Here is a 17493-nt window from a genome sequence, read left to right on the forward strand (position 1 = left end):
ACATGTGTATCAAATGACAGATGGGAGTCTAATTTGACACCCAAATTTGTAACAGAGGGGGAGAGGGTAATAGTATGACCAGAAAAGGAAATACAATTTACAGAGGAACGAAATTGATGGGGGGGGGAGGGGTACCAATTAAAAGAGCTTCAGTTTTGGTGCTGTTCATCTTAAGAAAGTTCTTGGACATCCAGGCCTCAATCTCATCCAAGCAGGAGGAAAGGGTTGATGGAGGTATAAGAGAAGTCAAATCCAGTCTTACATAGAGCTGCGTATCATCGGCATAGCAATGGAATGAAACTCCATGCCTGCCAATGATGTGACCCAGGGGTAGCATATAGATGTTAAAAAGGGTTGGACCAAGGACTGATCCTTGTGGGACCCCACAGGTGACAGTGTGGGTACGAGATTTAGCATTCCCCAGGGCCACATACTCAGCCCTATCTGTGAGATAGGACTTGAACCACTACAGAGCAGTGCCAGAAAGTCCAATTATATGGTGGGGACGATGGAGAAGAATATTATGGTCTACTGTATCAAATGCAGCTGTGAGATCCAGGAGGATAAGGAGTGATGGAGAGCCCTGGTCATCAGCCATCAGGAAGTCATTGGTGACTCTGACCAGGGATGTCTCTGCACTGTGAGAAGATCAGAAATCAAATTGAAATTTTTCAGAGATTAATTTTTTTGAGGTGATCCTGAAGTCCTTCTGCACTTTTTTATCAAAAAATAAAATTCTGTTCAATTTCAGACAGATATGATTGTCTTTCATTTACTGTTTACTGAGTTATAATGGTTTGAAGCAGATCCATTCTTTGTGGGTGACATGAAAATATCACTTTAGGCCACACTGAAACAAAATAAAAGAAAGCAGTGCTAATCTATGTCAAGGGCCATGTTGAGCTTATTATCTGTTTTATTGTCTCTTCATTCTTATAAAAATAAAATTGCACCCATGTTTTCCTGTATGATCTCTTTTTTGCTTTGTTTCACAGGTAGAACCTAATGCTACTATTGGAGAAATCAAGTGTATGTTTCACAGAGCTTGTAAGTCACCAGAAGTTTTATTTCTACAATTATTTCATTTTTTTAAATATGTGGCAGCACACTTTATTGCAGAAAATCATTGGGGTCATTATCATTCATTAAGAAGACAGATGATCAAGAGATTTATGGATCAAACCAAATGGTTAGATTAGGTTAGGTTAGGTAGACTCTATTATTCCAAAGAGAAATTTGCTTGCAGCAAGAAAGTACAAAAGATAAGAGAAGAAGATAAGAGATACAAGAAAATAAGCAAAGACACCATAACTGAAAGCTAGCTCTACCAAAAGTACGGTACATACACTCAACATGACTCTGAAGAAGAATAATTACCTTAACAGCAGACAAAATAATAATTGAGAATTCAGCAGCATTCCTACAGGTAACAAAACTTAAAGCTTTGGGAATTAAAGAGTTCTTAAACCTGTTGCTTCTTTATCCTTGGGAATCTAAATTTGCAGCCTGATGGCAGTAGGTGAAATTTAGAAGAAAGACGATGGCTACTGTCTGTCAGAATTGATTTGACTTTTTTTCTAACTTGTTTGTAATACAGCTCAGTGATGGAGGTCTGCTGCATACCAACAGATTTACTGTTAATTTTTACAATGTTATTAGTACTAGGGGGTTGTACTGTGTTAGCCATTATGAATGTAGAGAACAGCCAAGCAAAATGACACCTTTTATTGGCTAACTAAAAAGATTACAATATGCAAGCTTTCGAGGCAACTCAGGCCCCTTCTTCAGGCAAGATCTTGGAGAGAGTCAGGACCTTGGTTTTACATCTTATCCAAAGGATGGCACCTTTTTACAGCAGTGTCCCCATCACTGCACTGGCATCCACATTCAGACCACAGGGTAAGCACCTCACCAACACATCTTCTAGCAGCAACCCAAGCTTTTCCTTGATGGTCTCCCATGCACTTACAGGCCGGACTCTTCTGATGACCTGTTCTGAAGTGTATGTGGTATGGCTGCTGGCTCCAGTGAGTGCGCTTGATCCTAACCACCAGACCACCAGTTAGTCCTGAAATCCACCCCACTAAGTTAGGGCCCAAACAGATTTGATCAACCACTTTATCAAATAAAATGTGGGGCTGCACTGTATTAAAAGTGGGGCAGAAATCTATAAGCTGTGTGTTTTTTTTATCCTTCCATGTGCTTGCACAGTAGACTAAAGTGGGGTCAAAGTCAAAAAGATCTGAAATCATCAGACTTGTTCAAAGGGCAAAACCAATTTTTAGTTTAGCTTAAAGATGATAGTTAGATAAAAACCTGAAATAATTTCGTAGAGTTTTTTTTTTTTCCGCTTGGACAACTGTTTTCTTAAGCCTACTTGTTTCATTATTTTCAACAGTTTGGACAACCTTTTAAACCCAACTCGATCTTGATCTTGAGATGGCTGCCATTAACTCAAATGAAGTACATCACTTACATACCCAGTAGTACACAGCATCATAAACATATAGGTGTGACTGTCATAATAATATTGAAAACTGCAAAATAAACAAAAATAAAAATAACTCAAAATGTGTATTGTTTTTGAAGCCAGACAATAATAAAGAGTCACTAAATATGTCATGGGCGGCACGGTGGCGCAGTGGTAGCACTGCTGCTTTGCAGTAAAGAGACCTGGGTTTGCTTCCTAGTTCCTCCCTGGGTGGAGTTTGTATGTTCTCCCTGTGTCTGCGTGGGTTTCATCCGGGTGCTCTGGTTTCCTCCCACAGTCCAAAGACATGCAGGTTAGGCGCATTGGCGATCCGAAATTGCCCCTAGTGTGTGCTTGGCGTGTGTGTGTGTGTGTGTGTGCCCTGCGGTGGGCATGTGCCCTGCCCAGGGTTTGTTCCTGCCTTGGCTCCAGCAGACCCCCGTGTCCCTGTGTTAGGACATAGCAGGTTGGATAATGACTGACTGACTAAATATGTCATATATTTCATCCATTTAATTGAAAAAAAAAAACAACTTTATTTTGAATATCATGATCCTTCCTTCAACCTTTGTACCAACCTATTGCAGATAATATAGTTTGAAAGAGCAAAATAAAGTTTTTTGTTGAACACAGTAAATAGTATTTTTATTCAATAACTATAAACATATCTTAGCAAAACTAAAGAAAAGAAAGCTCATCATTTTATGAGAACTGCATTGAAGGGGCATGAGGCCTTCAGATAAGCAGCAGAATAGACTAGGATCTCCACTGGGTTGTCCCAACAAACCTCACCCAAATCCAGTCATCTCCCCAAATACAGTCTGAGTCTGCAGCCTAGTAAGGCCAGAAAGGGGAAAACTGATTTTAAAGTTGAAAATGCCTTTAACTAATTTATAATTTCTATGATGTATCCCAAGGTAAAGCAAAACATAACAAAAATCTTTGGCTTTGGAAAGACAAAAACAAAATAACTTTTCAAGGACCAAGTGGAAAGCAAATGTAGTTGCCTTATAGGCAATCCAATATCAAACAAGTCCCAACCTACAAATCTAACAATGAATCCCAAAAACAGAGCAGAAATTAAAAAGAAGCAGTAAATCAAACAAGAAACACAATGCTCACTACGACTCCTTCACAATAACAAAGCTGTGCTCTCACCTCTGACCTAAACAGCCAGAGGGAGGCTCAGAGGTGGCGACATCAGGGTGGTCCCCTCTCTTGCAGTACCACCCACAAAATACAAAGGATATATGGGAAGATACTTTTACACATAGAAACATATTTATAAATGAAATAATTTAAAAAAGAACAACATTTTACATGAAAGAAAACAAAGAAACACGAAAACACAAAATGCAAAAATAAACATAAGCAAGGCAATAAGCAGACAAATTCACCCCTTCTGACCTGTACAAGCATGGAGTGGGCCTGTAACTGATCATGTGGTTATCTCACTCATTCTCTCATCTTTTCTTTCCATTTCTGGCCTGTCATCCTCACTGCCAGTTAAGCCTTTGCTCCAACTTACCACTTGACTATAAACTCAAAGACGTTGACAGCAGTGAGCAGTTTTTAAGATCTGATATTTAGTAGCTAAGTGAAAAACAGCTTTCTTAGGCCCTTGGAAATTCCTAGGACAATCTCAGCATTATATAGTACACTGTGGGTGTGCTATCTGTCTGTGAACCGCTTCGTTCCAAAAGGGCTAAGAGACTAAATTAGCTTTCTAAAATTCTCTCCTCCATAAAGGGCAACAGGGTCCCTATTTATTCCACACAGAATGTCTTTGTTGCCACCTGCTGCACTGGAGAATATCAACAGACCTCAGTCACTAAGCTACATTACAAACAAGTCAGAAAGAAAGCTCACTGTTGTGATTGTCGAGAGTTCCCAAGCATATAATTCTAGAACAGTTCCCAAAATGCCCACTAGAGGGGGAAATCCTGTCAAAAACCTGGCTGGTATCATAGAGGGCAACGTAGAATCTTTATAAATAAAACATACATTTTCAGAAAAGGCTCTTTTACACAGTGAAGTGCTAACAGCTCAACAGGCACAGCAGGGGATGCCTGTTCAAAGGCAAAGCAATCCATGGCAAACAAATTCCAAAGGCAGGTCCAGCAAACAAAGTCAAAAAACAGAGTACAGGTCAAAAAAAATCAAAACACAAAAAATCACAGTAGAAAACTCACCCCTCCTGAGCGTATTTGAAATAAACCACAAGGAATTCTGTTACCCTGCCTTTATAGGGCTGAGGGCAGTCCCTTCCAGCGATGGGCTAGACCACCTACAAAACACATGGAACACTGCAGAACGTACCTGAACAAAAAAGAAATTAAACAATCAATACTGATTACATCAACACTTAACAAAATAAACATAAAATGACATTTGAACCCAAGCCAGCGGGAGACCCTGGCTAAAACACAGCATTGACTATTCTGTCAGGCAGTAGCCATCCATTTTTTTCCTAAATTTCAACTGTTTCCCTTAGACAGCAGATTTAGGTTCCTGGGGGTAAAGAGTGACAAATTTATGAACTCTGTCATTCCCAAGGCTATAAGCATTTTGAATTCTGTTATTTGACTTCTTATTATTATGGGCGGCATGGTGGCGCAGTGGTAGCGCTGCTGCCTCGCAGTTAGGAGACCCGGGTTTGCTTCCTGGGTCCTCCCTTCGTGGAGTTTGCATGTTCTCCCCGTGTCTGCGTGGGTTTCCACCGGGGCGCTCCGGTTTCCTCCCACAGTCCAAAGACATGCCGGTAAGGTGGATTGGCGATTCTAAATTGGCCCTAGTGTGTGCTTGGTGTGTTTGTGTGTGTCCTGCGGTGGGTTGGCACCCTGCCTGGGATTGGTTCCTGCCTTGTGCTCTGTATTGGCTGGAATTGGCTCCAGCAGACCCCCGTGACCCTGTGTTCGGATTCAGCGGGTTGGAAAATGGATGGATGGAATATATTCTTATTATTAAGGGAATGGTTCTTCTTTGTACAAACCTTGAGTATGTTTAGTTATGATAATGCTAGCTTTCAGTTGTATCTTGGCTTATTTTCTTGTATATGTGTAACAATGCCTCATGTTATTTACTTTCCTGCTGCAAAACAAATTTCCATCTGGTATAATAAAGTCTACCTTACCTAACCTCATTTTCTGCTGAGGCCTTTTTCTCATTCTTGTACCCACAGAGCAGGCTGCACCATTTGCAGTAACAGGATTTGCCACCTCTGGTGGTAACATGTGCACTGCCACCAGAGTTTATTCCTGTTATGTTCAGGTTTTATGATATTCTTAATTGCTGTGCATTATTATAGTACAACTTCTCCAGTAAAGCCTTGTAAGCTAAACAGCCAAAAAAATGTGTTTTACCATTGAAATTTTTCAAATATATTTAAATGCATTGCTTGAAATATGAGTTTCACTGAAGAAAACTTAAGAATGTACTGTATGTAAAGAATAGCAATTTGTTGTGATTGCAAAAATGTTATTAAAAATACGAGTGTACCACATCATAGGACTTCTTCTTCTTTTGGATGCTCCTGTTAGGGGTTGCTACAGTGGATCATCTTGTTCCATATCTTCTTGTCCTCTACATCTTTCTCTGTCATCTGTTGACAGATTTATATTAATATGCATTTAATCGATTGTTTCAATGTTCATTTTGCAGACCCTCAGTGGTATCCATCAAGACAAGCCCTTAAACTTGATCCTAGTAAGTAGCGTACACCCAAGTTTTCTTGTTTTCTTTGAAGTGATTCAGTTCTGTCACAATTTGGTGGTTTCATCATTGTGGAGACCCGAGTTCAATTCCAAACTCAGTTGCAATGTTTTAGGGAGTTGCACATTTTTGTGCGGACTTTCTTTGTGCTCTCCTTTTCTCTCCTAAAGCTGAACGTGTATATTGTATGATCAATTCTGAGATTGTGCCCTGTAAACCACTGGCATTCCGTTCAGCGTTGGTTTCTGCCCTCAACCTAATGCTGCCAGGTTAGACGGTGGGTCCCTGTGACTCTGTATTTGGAGAAAAAAAAAGCTTCTGAAATGAAATGCTGGGTATATGATCTGGCACTAACACTGCACTTTGAAGTCTGGCTTGAATACATATAAGAATTATTTAATTTTTCCCCATAAGCCACAAATGTCTCGTGTTTGGAAACAGCAGTGCATTATAAGCATTATGTGAATTCTGTGAGAATAATTATATTTCTAATCCAGTATTTAAAAGCAAGACTAAAAATAAATAGGTTACTAATGTATTTCGGTGTATAGTTTCCATATAGAATAGGAAATATATTAGCAAATACCAAGAAAAGAACTGAAGCAAAAGACAGTCCATTATTTGTGCGGTTTAATAACCGCCTGAAACTTCAACCGGCTGTTTCAGAATTTCTTCTCCTTGTCACCTTTATGTTGTAAAATAAAATATGACAAATGAGATATCAACTTACACATGCAGAATAGTGAGTGTTCTAAAGGCTTGCCAATCTCTGCATGAAGGATGTGAGCCCTCCATGCACTTACTATAGTATTTAGTATAATAATGCTACTATTATATTAGTATAGTATTTTACAAATTAAGAAGGTTCTGTTACATTAAAATAAATTTGATTTCTTTAAGATTGGTACAGCGCTTAGCTCTGTTGTCTGTCAACTCTAGTTTGTATTCTTGACCCTGTTGTGTGTCCGATGTGTTTTTACAGGGTACTTTGGTTTTCCTGTCTCAGATATATATATATATATATATATATATATATATATCCCTTTTAGATTGAGTGACTCCATTATGAGCTATCGTGCCCACAGACTCACACACTAAAATACACAGAGATAGATTGAATCATATTCGGAGATGCACATGATATATTAATTAACTGACACTTACAGTTCAATCTTTGATCCAATCACATTCTATTCCATGCTGTATGTGCTCTGGACAGAAGGGGTGCTCCAGCTCCCCAAACACCCAACACAATACATGCTCGGACACAAGTCTTCTACAAACGAGAGTATTCTTTATTCTGTTTTGTGGGAAACTCTTCAGGTAAGTGTTTCCCACAGGACCAAGCACAAATACAAGGCACAGCCACAATAAAGAACTTTGCAACTCTCTCTGTCTTCTCTTTCTCTCTGTATCACTGCCTCCATGAAAGTGTTGTCCACCTCCTCCAGACTCTGGTTCCTTGAGTTATGGCAGGTAGCTCCTTTTATGTAATCCCCAGAAGTACTTCCAGTGCCCTGAAGCTGTGGCTTGGATGCACTTCTTGGTAAGTTTGGAGCTCAACAAAATAAGGCACACCAGTCCACCAAGCACATCCTTGCGGCACCCACAGAGCCTAACAGGACTGAGCCAACAATCTCCAATTCCCATGATGCCGTGCGGGAAATCTGTGATGATGCTGTCTACTCAGTGTGACTGCCATCTAGTGCCATGGGGGAGGCAAAGCCCTGTGCATGTTGTCTCCCCCTGTCCTTCCACACTGTGGGCATCCCGCCCGGGTAAGGCTCCCAGGTTGGCACCATTCAGAATCCATTATCGACAGTATGTGTAATTGTCTTAGCAGACAAAACTGCACAGGAATAATTTTGCAGAAAATCTGTAGGTGTCTTCCATTTTACAATGCCATAACTGTTTCATTCAGATATTCATACTAAGTGATTTGTTTCAAAGTTATCACAGACTCAAATCCCTACACATAGACACACACACACAAACACAAAGACAAACATTATGCCAAAAGTGGTCAAATTGCATTAAAAGATGCCTAAAATCTGTAAATCCACTGAAAACTTGAAGCTGAAATTTTGACCTCATCACAATGCCTACTATGTATAGTGAATACCTTTGGTTTATGTAGGAAAAGTAAAAACATATTACTACGTGTTTTTATTTGATTGATTGGCTAAATGAATTGTATTTAATTTACAAAAAGCAGTTTTAAAAGTAAAGTTCTACTTGCAAAGAAGAACTTTATTTTTAAAACTGTCAACTAGAATGCACATTTTCAGTATATCAGATAGATAGATAGATAGATAGATAGATAGATAGATAGATAGATAGATAGATAGATAGATAGATAGATAGATAGATAGATAGATAGATAGATAGATAGATAGATAGATAGATAGATAGATAGATAGATAGATAGATACTTTATTAATCCCTAAGGGGAAATTCACATATCAAGCCCCCAACTCTATACGTGAATCCTTATACACAAAAAGCACTGAAATACAGCTGAAATCTAAACTACTCTCATGTGTCCCCAAAATTCCAGCCCCAGCACTCCTGTCACCCATCACCATCTATAACATCAACAGAATAAAAAGAAAAGTACTATTAATGTATGACTTCTAGATGTGACAGAGTTGAAATTACAGTCAGTCATCAGCATTTGCACATTTAACTTTTACAACTTCAAGCATTCAGTTTTTACTGTCGCATTGACAACCATGCAGATTTGTGAGCTATACGCAGTAGAAAGAAAATGATAGGCACAAGTTTAGGGAGCGGCTAGTATCCCCACTAGTTTTGTTCAGCTCATCATTAGAAAGATCTCCCCTTTGCATTTGTTGCATACTCTCATTGTTTTGCTTAAAAAAATCAAGTTTTGGTTTGTAGTTAAGCCTCCAAATTGTAGTGCAAATCCTTTGAGCTCTAAGCCCACACATGCAAAGCCAGTGACATGGCTTAGTGAGAAAATAAAGATATTAGACAAATTTTATGTTGGAATGTCGGCAGCCACTGTCAGCCATAAGGATGGTGTTAACGAATCAATGGAACATTATATCCACAAAAAGGAAGAACATAGAAACTGGTTAGAGACATCAAGGCTGCCGATCCCATCATCAAATCGCAGCCTCAAGGTTAAACATCAGCTTGCCTCCGCTATGCCTCCATATGTCAAGACCCTTAAGGATCTCATGATTGTTTCAAGCTGGTGCATCCTTTACGATCTCCAGCGACATCTGCCAGCCATGAAGTCTGTCAAATGTGATGTCAAAGCCTCACCAGTCTTAGTGTCTTCCAAAAGCAGTGACAAATTTTTTAGTTTTTTGTTTTTTTATTGAGATCTTAGCATAAAGAATAGTATTCTAGGGAAAGACCAGTGAGAAAAAATGTTTTTTATGTTACCAATTTTATTCTGTGTACTGCAATTTATGGGTTATTTCATGATTACTATATTACAAAAAGTATAAATTATCAGAAATAATGCTTTGTTATGAAGAATTCCAAGAAGAAAAGTGTATTTTGAGCCAACTTTAGCAACAGATTACATCTTTTGGTGGTTGTGGAAACCCAACCCCCTATTACCTGGAAGGTCAATGTATTAACATTGATTTTCATGACTTTTTGCAGCAACCTCACCACTGCAAAAGTTGAGGATTGACTGTACCTGGCAAGCAATAAATAAAATTACATCACTGCGGAGAAACTACTCAGTAAAATCTTTGCTTATTGGGTCCTGCTGAGCAAACTCACTACAGATACCTTGGGCTCAACACTGTCAGTGATTGGTCAAATTAATGGGTGGAGTTATGCATTCAGGGGCAATAAGCCCCTGAGAATAGTATAGCTCAGAGAAAATAAGAGGAATCCTTAAATTTAATGCAAAATGATATATTAGTCAACCAGGTGTGACATTAGGGCCCAAAAATCTATAATATGTATTCAAGGACACCGTTGTAAATCCAAGCCATGACAGTCCAACAGCAGTGAGGTATGGGTAGCCTGCCATCCTAAGGGTACCAACAACAAAACAGAGGTGGCACGGTGGCAGTGCTGTTGCCTCACAGTAAGGAGACCAGGGTTTGCTTCCCGGGTCCATCCTGCGTGGAGTTTACATAGGAGCGTGTCTGTATGGGTTTCCTCCCACAGTCCACAAGACATGCAGGTTAATAATAATTCTTTGCATTTATATAGCACTTTTTCTCACTACTCAAAGCATTCAGCAATTGCAGGTCAAGGGCCCAACAAAGCAGAGTCCCTATTGGCATTTACGGGATTCGAACCGGCAACCTTCTGATTGCCAGTGCAGATCCCTAGCACTCACCATTGGTGCATTGGCGATCTGAAATTGTCCCTAGTGTGTGCTTGGTGTGTGTGTGCGTGTGTGTGCGTGTGTGCCCTGCGGTGGGCTGGTGCCCTGCCCGGGGTTTGTTTCGTATCTTGTGCCCTGTGTTGGCTGGGATTGGCTGCAGCAGACCCCCATGACCCTGTAGTTAGGATATAGCGGGTTGGATAATGGATGGATGGAATACATAAACATAACAAAATATTTACAAGATATGCATAATGACAAAACAAATGAAATATAACAAGTTAAAGACAACAAAAATAACCATACAATGGAAAATCAACATAAGCCAGGGAACAACTTTAATGTATTTTCAGTAAAGAATAGCAGCACACAGCTCTTAAACACATAATTTTATGTGTTCATTGTTTTTTGCTTTTCCTAAGTCAAGGATGGTCACCATGTTCACATTAATTCTTTCTGTTGTTTTTCTTTTTTTGCATGGCACAACTGTACATTCTGTAGAGGGGAAAACTTTAAAAGATGACGAAATTCTCCAGAATCTCCCTGTAGGCACAACAGCAACATTCTATTTCAAAGACTTAGGTGCTCAAGTTGGCTGGACAATGGTGAGTATGCTGGGACATAACTCCGGTTCTAAATATTCCATTATGGCATGAGTGTTTAATCAACTCCCCTTTAACATTTCAGAAATAAGTTTTGAAAGTATTAAATGAATATTTTGTAATGGTATCCTTTTGCCTTTTTTTATTTTTTAAGGTTTTTGGAAATAAAACTGAGGTAACTGAGGTCAAGAGTTAACCTTATTATTATTATTTATTTGCCAGACAACTTTATCCAAGGTGACTTACAAAGCAAGTTATACGATATACAAGAATGATTAGAAGGTGCAAGCATGAAAAGCAACAGAGAACAAGATAAAAAATGAGCAAGAGGGAGTGTTAGTATTACTAATATACAGTTTTTCTTACCTACAACTAGACTATGATAAAAGTCAGTATCCTAAACTCACAAGATCAACAACATCAGCTATCCTATAGAAAAGAAAGGAAACAGTTCTAAAGTGTTTTATGAAAAGGAACGTTTTCAGAGGACACCGAAACATGACTAAATTGGGTACAGTTCGAATAGACAAAGGGAGATCATGCCACAGCTTTGGAACAAGAATGGAGAAGAATTGAAGCAGAAGGGAAACTTCCTGAAGGGACGTATGGAGAAGCTAAAGACTAGAGCTTTTGAGGAGCAGAACCATTTAGGGAAGTGTAAGTCAAGCCAAGAGTTTTGAATGGGATCCTTGCCACAACATGAGGCCAGTGGTGAAGAGGCCAAAGCAGTGGAGTAAACTATATGTATTGTGTGCAACCATATTTATTTACTAGATTTTCTCTAGGCACTTCAGTTTTCCTCCCACATCCTACAGATGTGCAAGTTAGGTGATCTAGCAATTCTAAAATGGCCTGGAATGAATGAGTGTGTATGAATAACGTGTGTGTGTATGAATGTGATGTATAATGTGTGTATGAATGTGTATGCCGGATTTGTTCTGACTTTACAGCTGAGATAGACATCGACATCCTGTAACCCTAAGCTGGACAAACAGGTTAAAAAATGAATGGATATTTAATAGCCTTTAACTCTTCTGAGTACAGTTTGTATTCTTTGTTTACCAGTTTTATACAAACACCATCTACCCACTTTGAAAGTATCCAGTGATTGCCGTTCTTCTTTCCTGCCTGTTGTGGCACTGAGAAGTGTTGACATTTTTGCTATGGAAATAACTGTGGGTGGTGACATGGCACCCCAAACCATCACTGACTGTGGAAGCTTTACACTGGACCTCACGCAACGTGGATTCTGTGCCTCTCCTCTCTTCCTCCAGAATCTGGGACCTTGATTTCCAAAGGAAATTCAAAATTTACTTAAGAGAACATAACTTTGGACCACTCAGCAGCAGTCCAGTCCTTTTTGTCTTTAGCCCAGGCGAGACGCTTCTGATGCTGTCTCTTTTTCAAGAGTGGCTTGACACAAGGAATGCGACAGCTGAAACCCATGTCTTGCATACGTCTGTGTGTGGTGGTTCTTGAAGCACTGACTCCAGCTGCAGTCCACTCTTTGTGAATCTCCCCCACATTTTTGAATGGGTTTTGTTTCACAATCCTCTCCAGGGTGCGGTTATCCCTATTGCTTGTACACTTTTTTCTACCACATCTTGTCCTTCCCTTCACCTCACTATTAATGCGCTTGGACACAGAGCTCTGTGAACAGCCAGCCTCTTTAGCAATGACCTTTTGTGTCTTGCCCTCCTTGTGCAAGGTGTCAATGGTCGTCTTTTGGACAACTGTCAAGTCAGCAGTCTTCCCCAGGATTGTGTAGCCTACAGAACTCGACTGAGAGACCATTTAAAGGCTTTTGCAGGTGTTTTGAGTTAATTAGCTGATTAGAGTGTGACACCAGGTGTCTTCAATATTGAACCTTTTCACAATATTCTAATTTTCTGAGATACTGAATTTGGGACTTTCATTAGTTGTCAGTTATAATCATCAACATTTAAAGAAATAAACATTTGAAATACATCAGTCTGTGTGTAATGAATGAATCTAATATACAAGTTTCACTTTTTGAATAGAATTACTGAAATAAATCAACTTTGTCATGATATTCTAATTTTATGACCAGCACCTGTACAGTTCAGGTGGTCAGTGTTTCATCTGTAGCTCCTTTCTGCTGACTATTCCTTTACTCCCCAGCTGTGTTGATTTATCTAAACCAAATGCTTAAAGGTAATATTGAAGCCGGAAAAAAAAATACAAATGGTGGATAATTTGATTGGGATCCAGTAGGAGGCACTGTTACAACATATCTTAACTATCATATTCAATAAATATGAACAATAAAGAAGAGTTAATATTTACTTTGAAATTGAATTTAAAGTCCTTTTTGTGTTTCTTTAAAAATATATCTGTACAGTATTATAAAAATTATGTAAGGGTTGATCTTTGTACTTAAATCTGCATCTTCGACATGCAGCATAGATCCATGGATGTCAGGGTTCTTTTCAATTTCTGCTCTTTTTGTTATCTCACATAGGTTTTCTTGTGTGAATATGCCGGCCCTCTCTTCATATACCTGCTCTTTTATTTCCGGCCTCCATATATCTATCAACATAGGCACACATTCACCTCAAGCCCATACCCAGTTGTAACGTAAGTTGAATAATTTATTATTTTCATCAACTAGGTCACCCTGCCAAGAATTCTTTCCTAATATGCATTCTCTCTCTTGTCACCATTTTACAGCCTGGCGTGTGTGTGTCATTCATTTCATTATGTCAAGAGGCTCATAGAAACAATATTTGTGCATCGATTCTCCCACGGGACAATGCCTCTTCGGAGTATCGTGAAGGTATGCAGATTTGTCTTTTTTTGATTACTTTGTAAAAGTATTTTATGATAAAGATCACTGTGAAAGGGGGATATCAATAGCTCATTTATTGATTTGGTGATTTTTCCTTTCATAGCATTGTATTAGATTATTGTGATGTAGATAATTAAACTGAAAGATGTCCTAAAATTTGGTGTAGGATAACTTCCAATTAAAAAAAAAATCCTTCAGATGGACATGGGCAAAATATACATTTGAATGCAACAAAATATGAAGTCTTGCATATAGGATAGTTTTAAATATAAATACACATTGAGCAATCTGCAACTAGAAAATACAGCTTATGAAGAATTCATGCCAGTCCCAATGAACTCCTCGCTGTTCTCAACTGAGCATTTTACAGAAGAAATTTAAGCTGCTAATATTCTGCTGGGGTATATAGGGTCTTAATTAAAGAAAGTGCAAACCAGTAAAGATTCTGCTTAAGACAGAACTATTCACTTGAGAAGTTACATCTGGATAACTGTCTGCAGATTTGGTGTCCATACTGTGAGGAAAGGTAGAAAAGCGCAAACAGAAATAGGCTGATTTCAGGACTGCCTTTACAATACAATACAATACAATTTATTTTTGTGTAGCCCAAAATCACACAGGAAGTGCCGCAATGGGCTTTAACAGGCCCTGCCTCTTGACAACCCCCAGTCTTGACTCTCTAAGAAGACAAGGAAAAACTCCCAAAAAAAACCCTTGCAGGGAAAAAATGGAAGAAACCTTGGGAAAGGCAACTCAAAGAGAGACCCCTTTCCAGGTAGGTTGGGCGTGCAGTGGGTGTCACAAAGAAGGGGGTCAATACAATACAACACACAGAACAGAACAAATCATCAATACAATATAAAAATAAACATTTTACAAGTATGGAGCAGAATTTAACAGTAGATGATATCACATAATATGATCTGGATTTACCATTTAGGCATACTATTATCATTAACATATGTGGTGGGCACATTCATCCAAGGCAGCTTACAAAGTCTGGTTATATTTCTTTTGTTTTTCTAATTAGAGCACAGCCAAGAGATGTGACTATCTTTTGGTCAGGCAGCGTCAATACCTGGATATGAACCCACAACCTCAGGGTTTGAAGTCCAAAGTCTTAACCACTACACCACACTGCCTGTGTGTGGCTCAAACCTAGGATGGCAAAAGTGGGGGGGCATTTTTTTTTAAAAAACGCTGACCCTTACTTATGAACACTCGAGCTCAATGCTAATGTCCAGCTATCATTGACTCAGTTATATCGCTTTGTATTATTTTCATGTATTAGCGATGCTTGGTATGATGACCTAAACAAATCCCAGGATTCACCTTGTTTTTTTAAGCTTATATCCTTATTTCTTTATTATTCTCAGGTATAAGCTTGTAGTTTTACTTTTGTTTTAGTACTATTTCAGCAAGTTTATCCTTTACCTTATTTTGTATCGTTATTTTGAATTTGGGTAAGGCAGATTTTCGATACCTACAGTGCTTGAAGTGGAACCAAATTACTGGAAATACTCTGTTATGGTGATGCAATACATTTGATTGAAGAGTGGTTGTCCCACATGAAGCTGTGAGTGTTAAGAAAAGTCGATGGTATCCACTATTAAACATAGGAATATGCCTGAACCCTACATAGGTCCACCATGAAACTTTGGTTAAACCAGCATTTCTCAACCTTTAAGTATTTGTGACCCAAGTTTTCATAACAGTTTTAATAGCACCCCCCTAACGTTTTTTTGAAAGGAGCCTACTAATACCAATTTGTTCTTTTTTAATTAATGATATATCATAGATGCATATTTTATTATACCTACTTAACTTTTATCGACACTTATTTAACTCTATATTTATTTTTCTAGTATCAGAATGTAGTTTCAGTTAATTTGTTTTGGTTTCAATAGATGTAATTTTCATATTTTCGATTCTTGTTTTTTTTTTTTTACATCTTAGTGCCCCCCTTTTTGTTACTTCGCGCCCCACAGTTTGAGAACCACTGGGTTAAACAGTGGGGTGAGGGGGTGGAAGGGTTTGCTGAAGCATCGTTAGCCACAGCGGCACGCCAAGAAAAGGTATCAGAACTCTATGTAGAAAATGCAAGAAGTACCTTCCCAGTTCAAGCGCTAGATACATACAGAAATTTCTTTTTTCTTGTATTTTATAAGCCCAGTGTTTTACCAGCATTTATGTTCCTGTTATGAATTCTCAAGTACTTAACCACAACAGAAAAGGAACAAAAATACTTAAAGGTTGGACTTCAGTGTAATTGCAGAATAGGTCAGCATACAGTGTATAACATATTAGGATGTCTTGACTTGCATATGTAACACGATGATATTATGCCTGTTTCATATTACTATAATTTTTATTATTTTTCTATATTAGTATTAACATGAATAATTTGTGAAAACTGTAGAAAAAATTATTTTCAAAAATGCTAGAGCTGGTCCTACAGGAGTGTGGTGTACATTTAATGTATTATTGAATCTTTTACTTTAAGCAAAAGGTGATTAAGTGGTGAAATGGTAAATGTATTTAAGACTATGAAAGGAGCATGCAAGTCAGCTTCCAGCTCTACAATTTGCTCTTCAAATAATGCACGGTGGGCTCACATTTACACAAATCGTAACCCTTCTACTTACAAACGTCTGTAGATTTATAAAATTGGTTACAGTTGATGGCTGCCACTCGGATGATCTTAAATGTTAAGTGAACCAAAGTTCTGAAATATTAGGAGATTAGAAACTGTTGAGCTGTGAATGGACTGAATGGCCCACTCTTGTTTAAACTGCTCCTATGTTCTTAATGCGGTCTAGGTTCATGTTTCTTAACTTCTATAACAAATCACAATTGGTTCTTGTATTTTGTACCTGAGTCATTTCATAGGAAATTGGCTTCACTTGGGAAGTGGTGGAAAAAGATGAAAGCATTAGCATTTTTACCATGATCAGAAGAAATTAATTCCATAAGCAATAGGTTTTGAAAACAATATTCATCTTAATTACATCATTAAAAACAGAAACAGAAACATTGCCGAGAACATTTATAACTCATGTAATGGCTGTAGAACAAGCCAAAATTAAAATTAGAGTTTGAAAAAAGTGAGGAATTACACATTTGTTGAAGACTTTGTTTGAATGCAAATCAGCAAATACAAAGGTTCCCCCAAGACCTGTTCCAGATGACAGTGCATCTAGATATTAACTTTCATCACATAGTGCAATGGTACATATTATAATCTTGCAAGTACCGCAACAGGCCAAGAGGAGGTCATCTACTTGACGTGAATCTAATTGCACTGTGAGTTTGCTCTCTTTTTCCTGTGGACAAAACATCTTCAAAAATCTTATAGCATGTATAATTTATTAGATGACCTCCTTGAAATGATTTATTCAAGGAAATCTGGCATTTTGCCAGTTTTCAATTTCCTGCCCAATGTCAGCATTACTATGCATGTCACACTGCTCCACTTACCCTGCAGTTTCTTGACACAGCGACAGGACAGGCGTACTGGGGGTTAAAAACAAGGGAGCAGGTACAGAGATGTGAATGAATGCTGCTTTAATGTATATTTAGT

The 17493-nt window shown here is 38.4% G+C and overlaps 1 protein-coding gene across 3 annotated transcripts in view; it reads left to right on the plus strand.

The window, feature by feature from the left end:
• The window catches only part of tecrl2a (trans-2,3-enoyl-CoA reductase-like 2a), a 119825-nt gene that overhangs the window by 69568 nt on the left and 32764 nt on the right, over positions 1-17493 (plus strand). For all 3 annotated transcript variants that reach the window (XM_028811108.2, XM_028811106.2, XM_028811105.2), the window contains 5 exons: positions 996-1047; positions 6131-6175; positions 11004-11107; positions 13587-13702; positions 13796-13901. In XM_028811108.2, coding sequence (XP_028666941.1) covers positions 996-1047; positions 6131-6175; positions 11004-11107; positions 13587-13702; positions 13796-13901 — 423 coding nt within the window. The remainder of the gene's footprint in view (positions 1-995; positions 1048-6130; positions 6176-11003; positions 11108-13586; positions 13703-13795; positions 13902-17493) is intronic.

Source organism: Erpetoichthys calabaricus, chromosome 10 (genome assembly GCF_900747795.2).
Source record: "Erpetoichthys calabaricus chromosome 10, fErpCal1.3, whole genome shotgun sequence".
In the NCBI taxonomy this organism is placed as follows: Eukaryota; Metazoa; Chordata; class Cladistia; order Polypteriformes; family Polypteridae; genus Erpetoichthys; species Erpetoichthys calabaricus.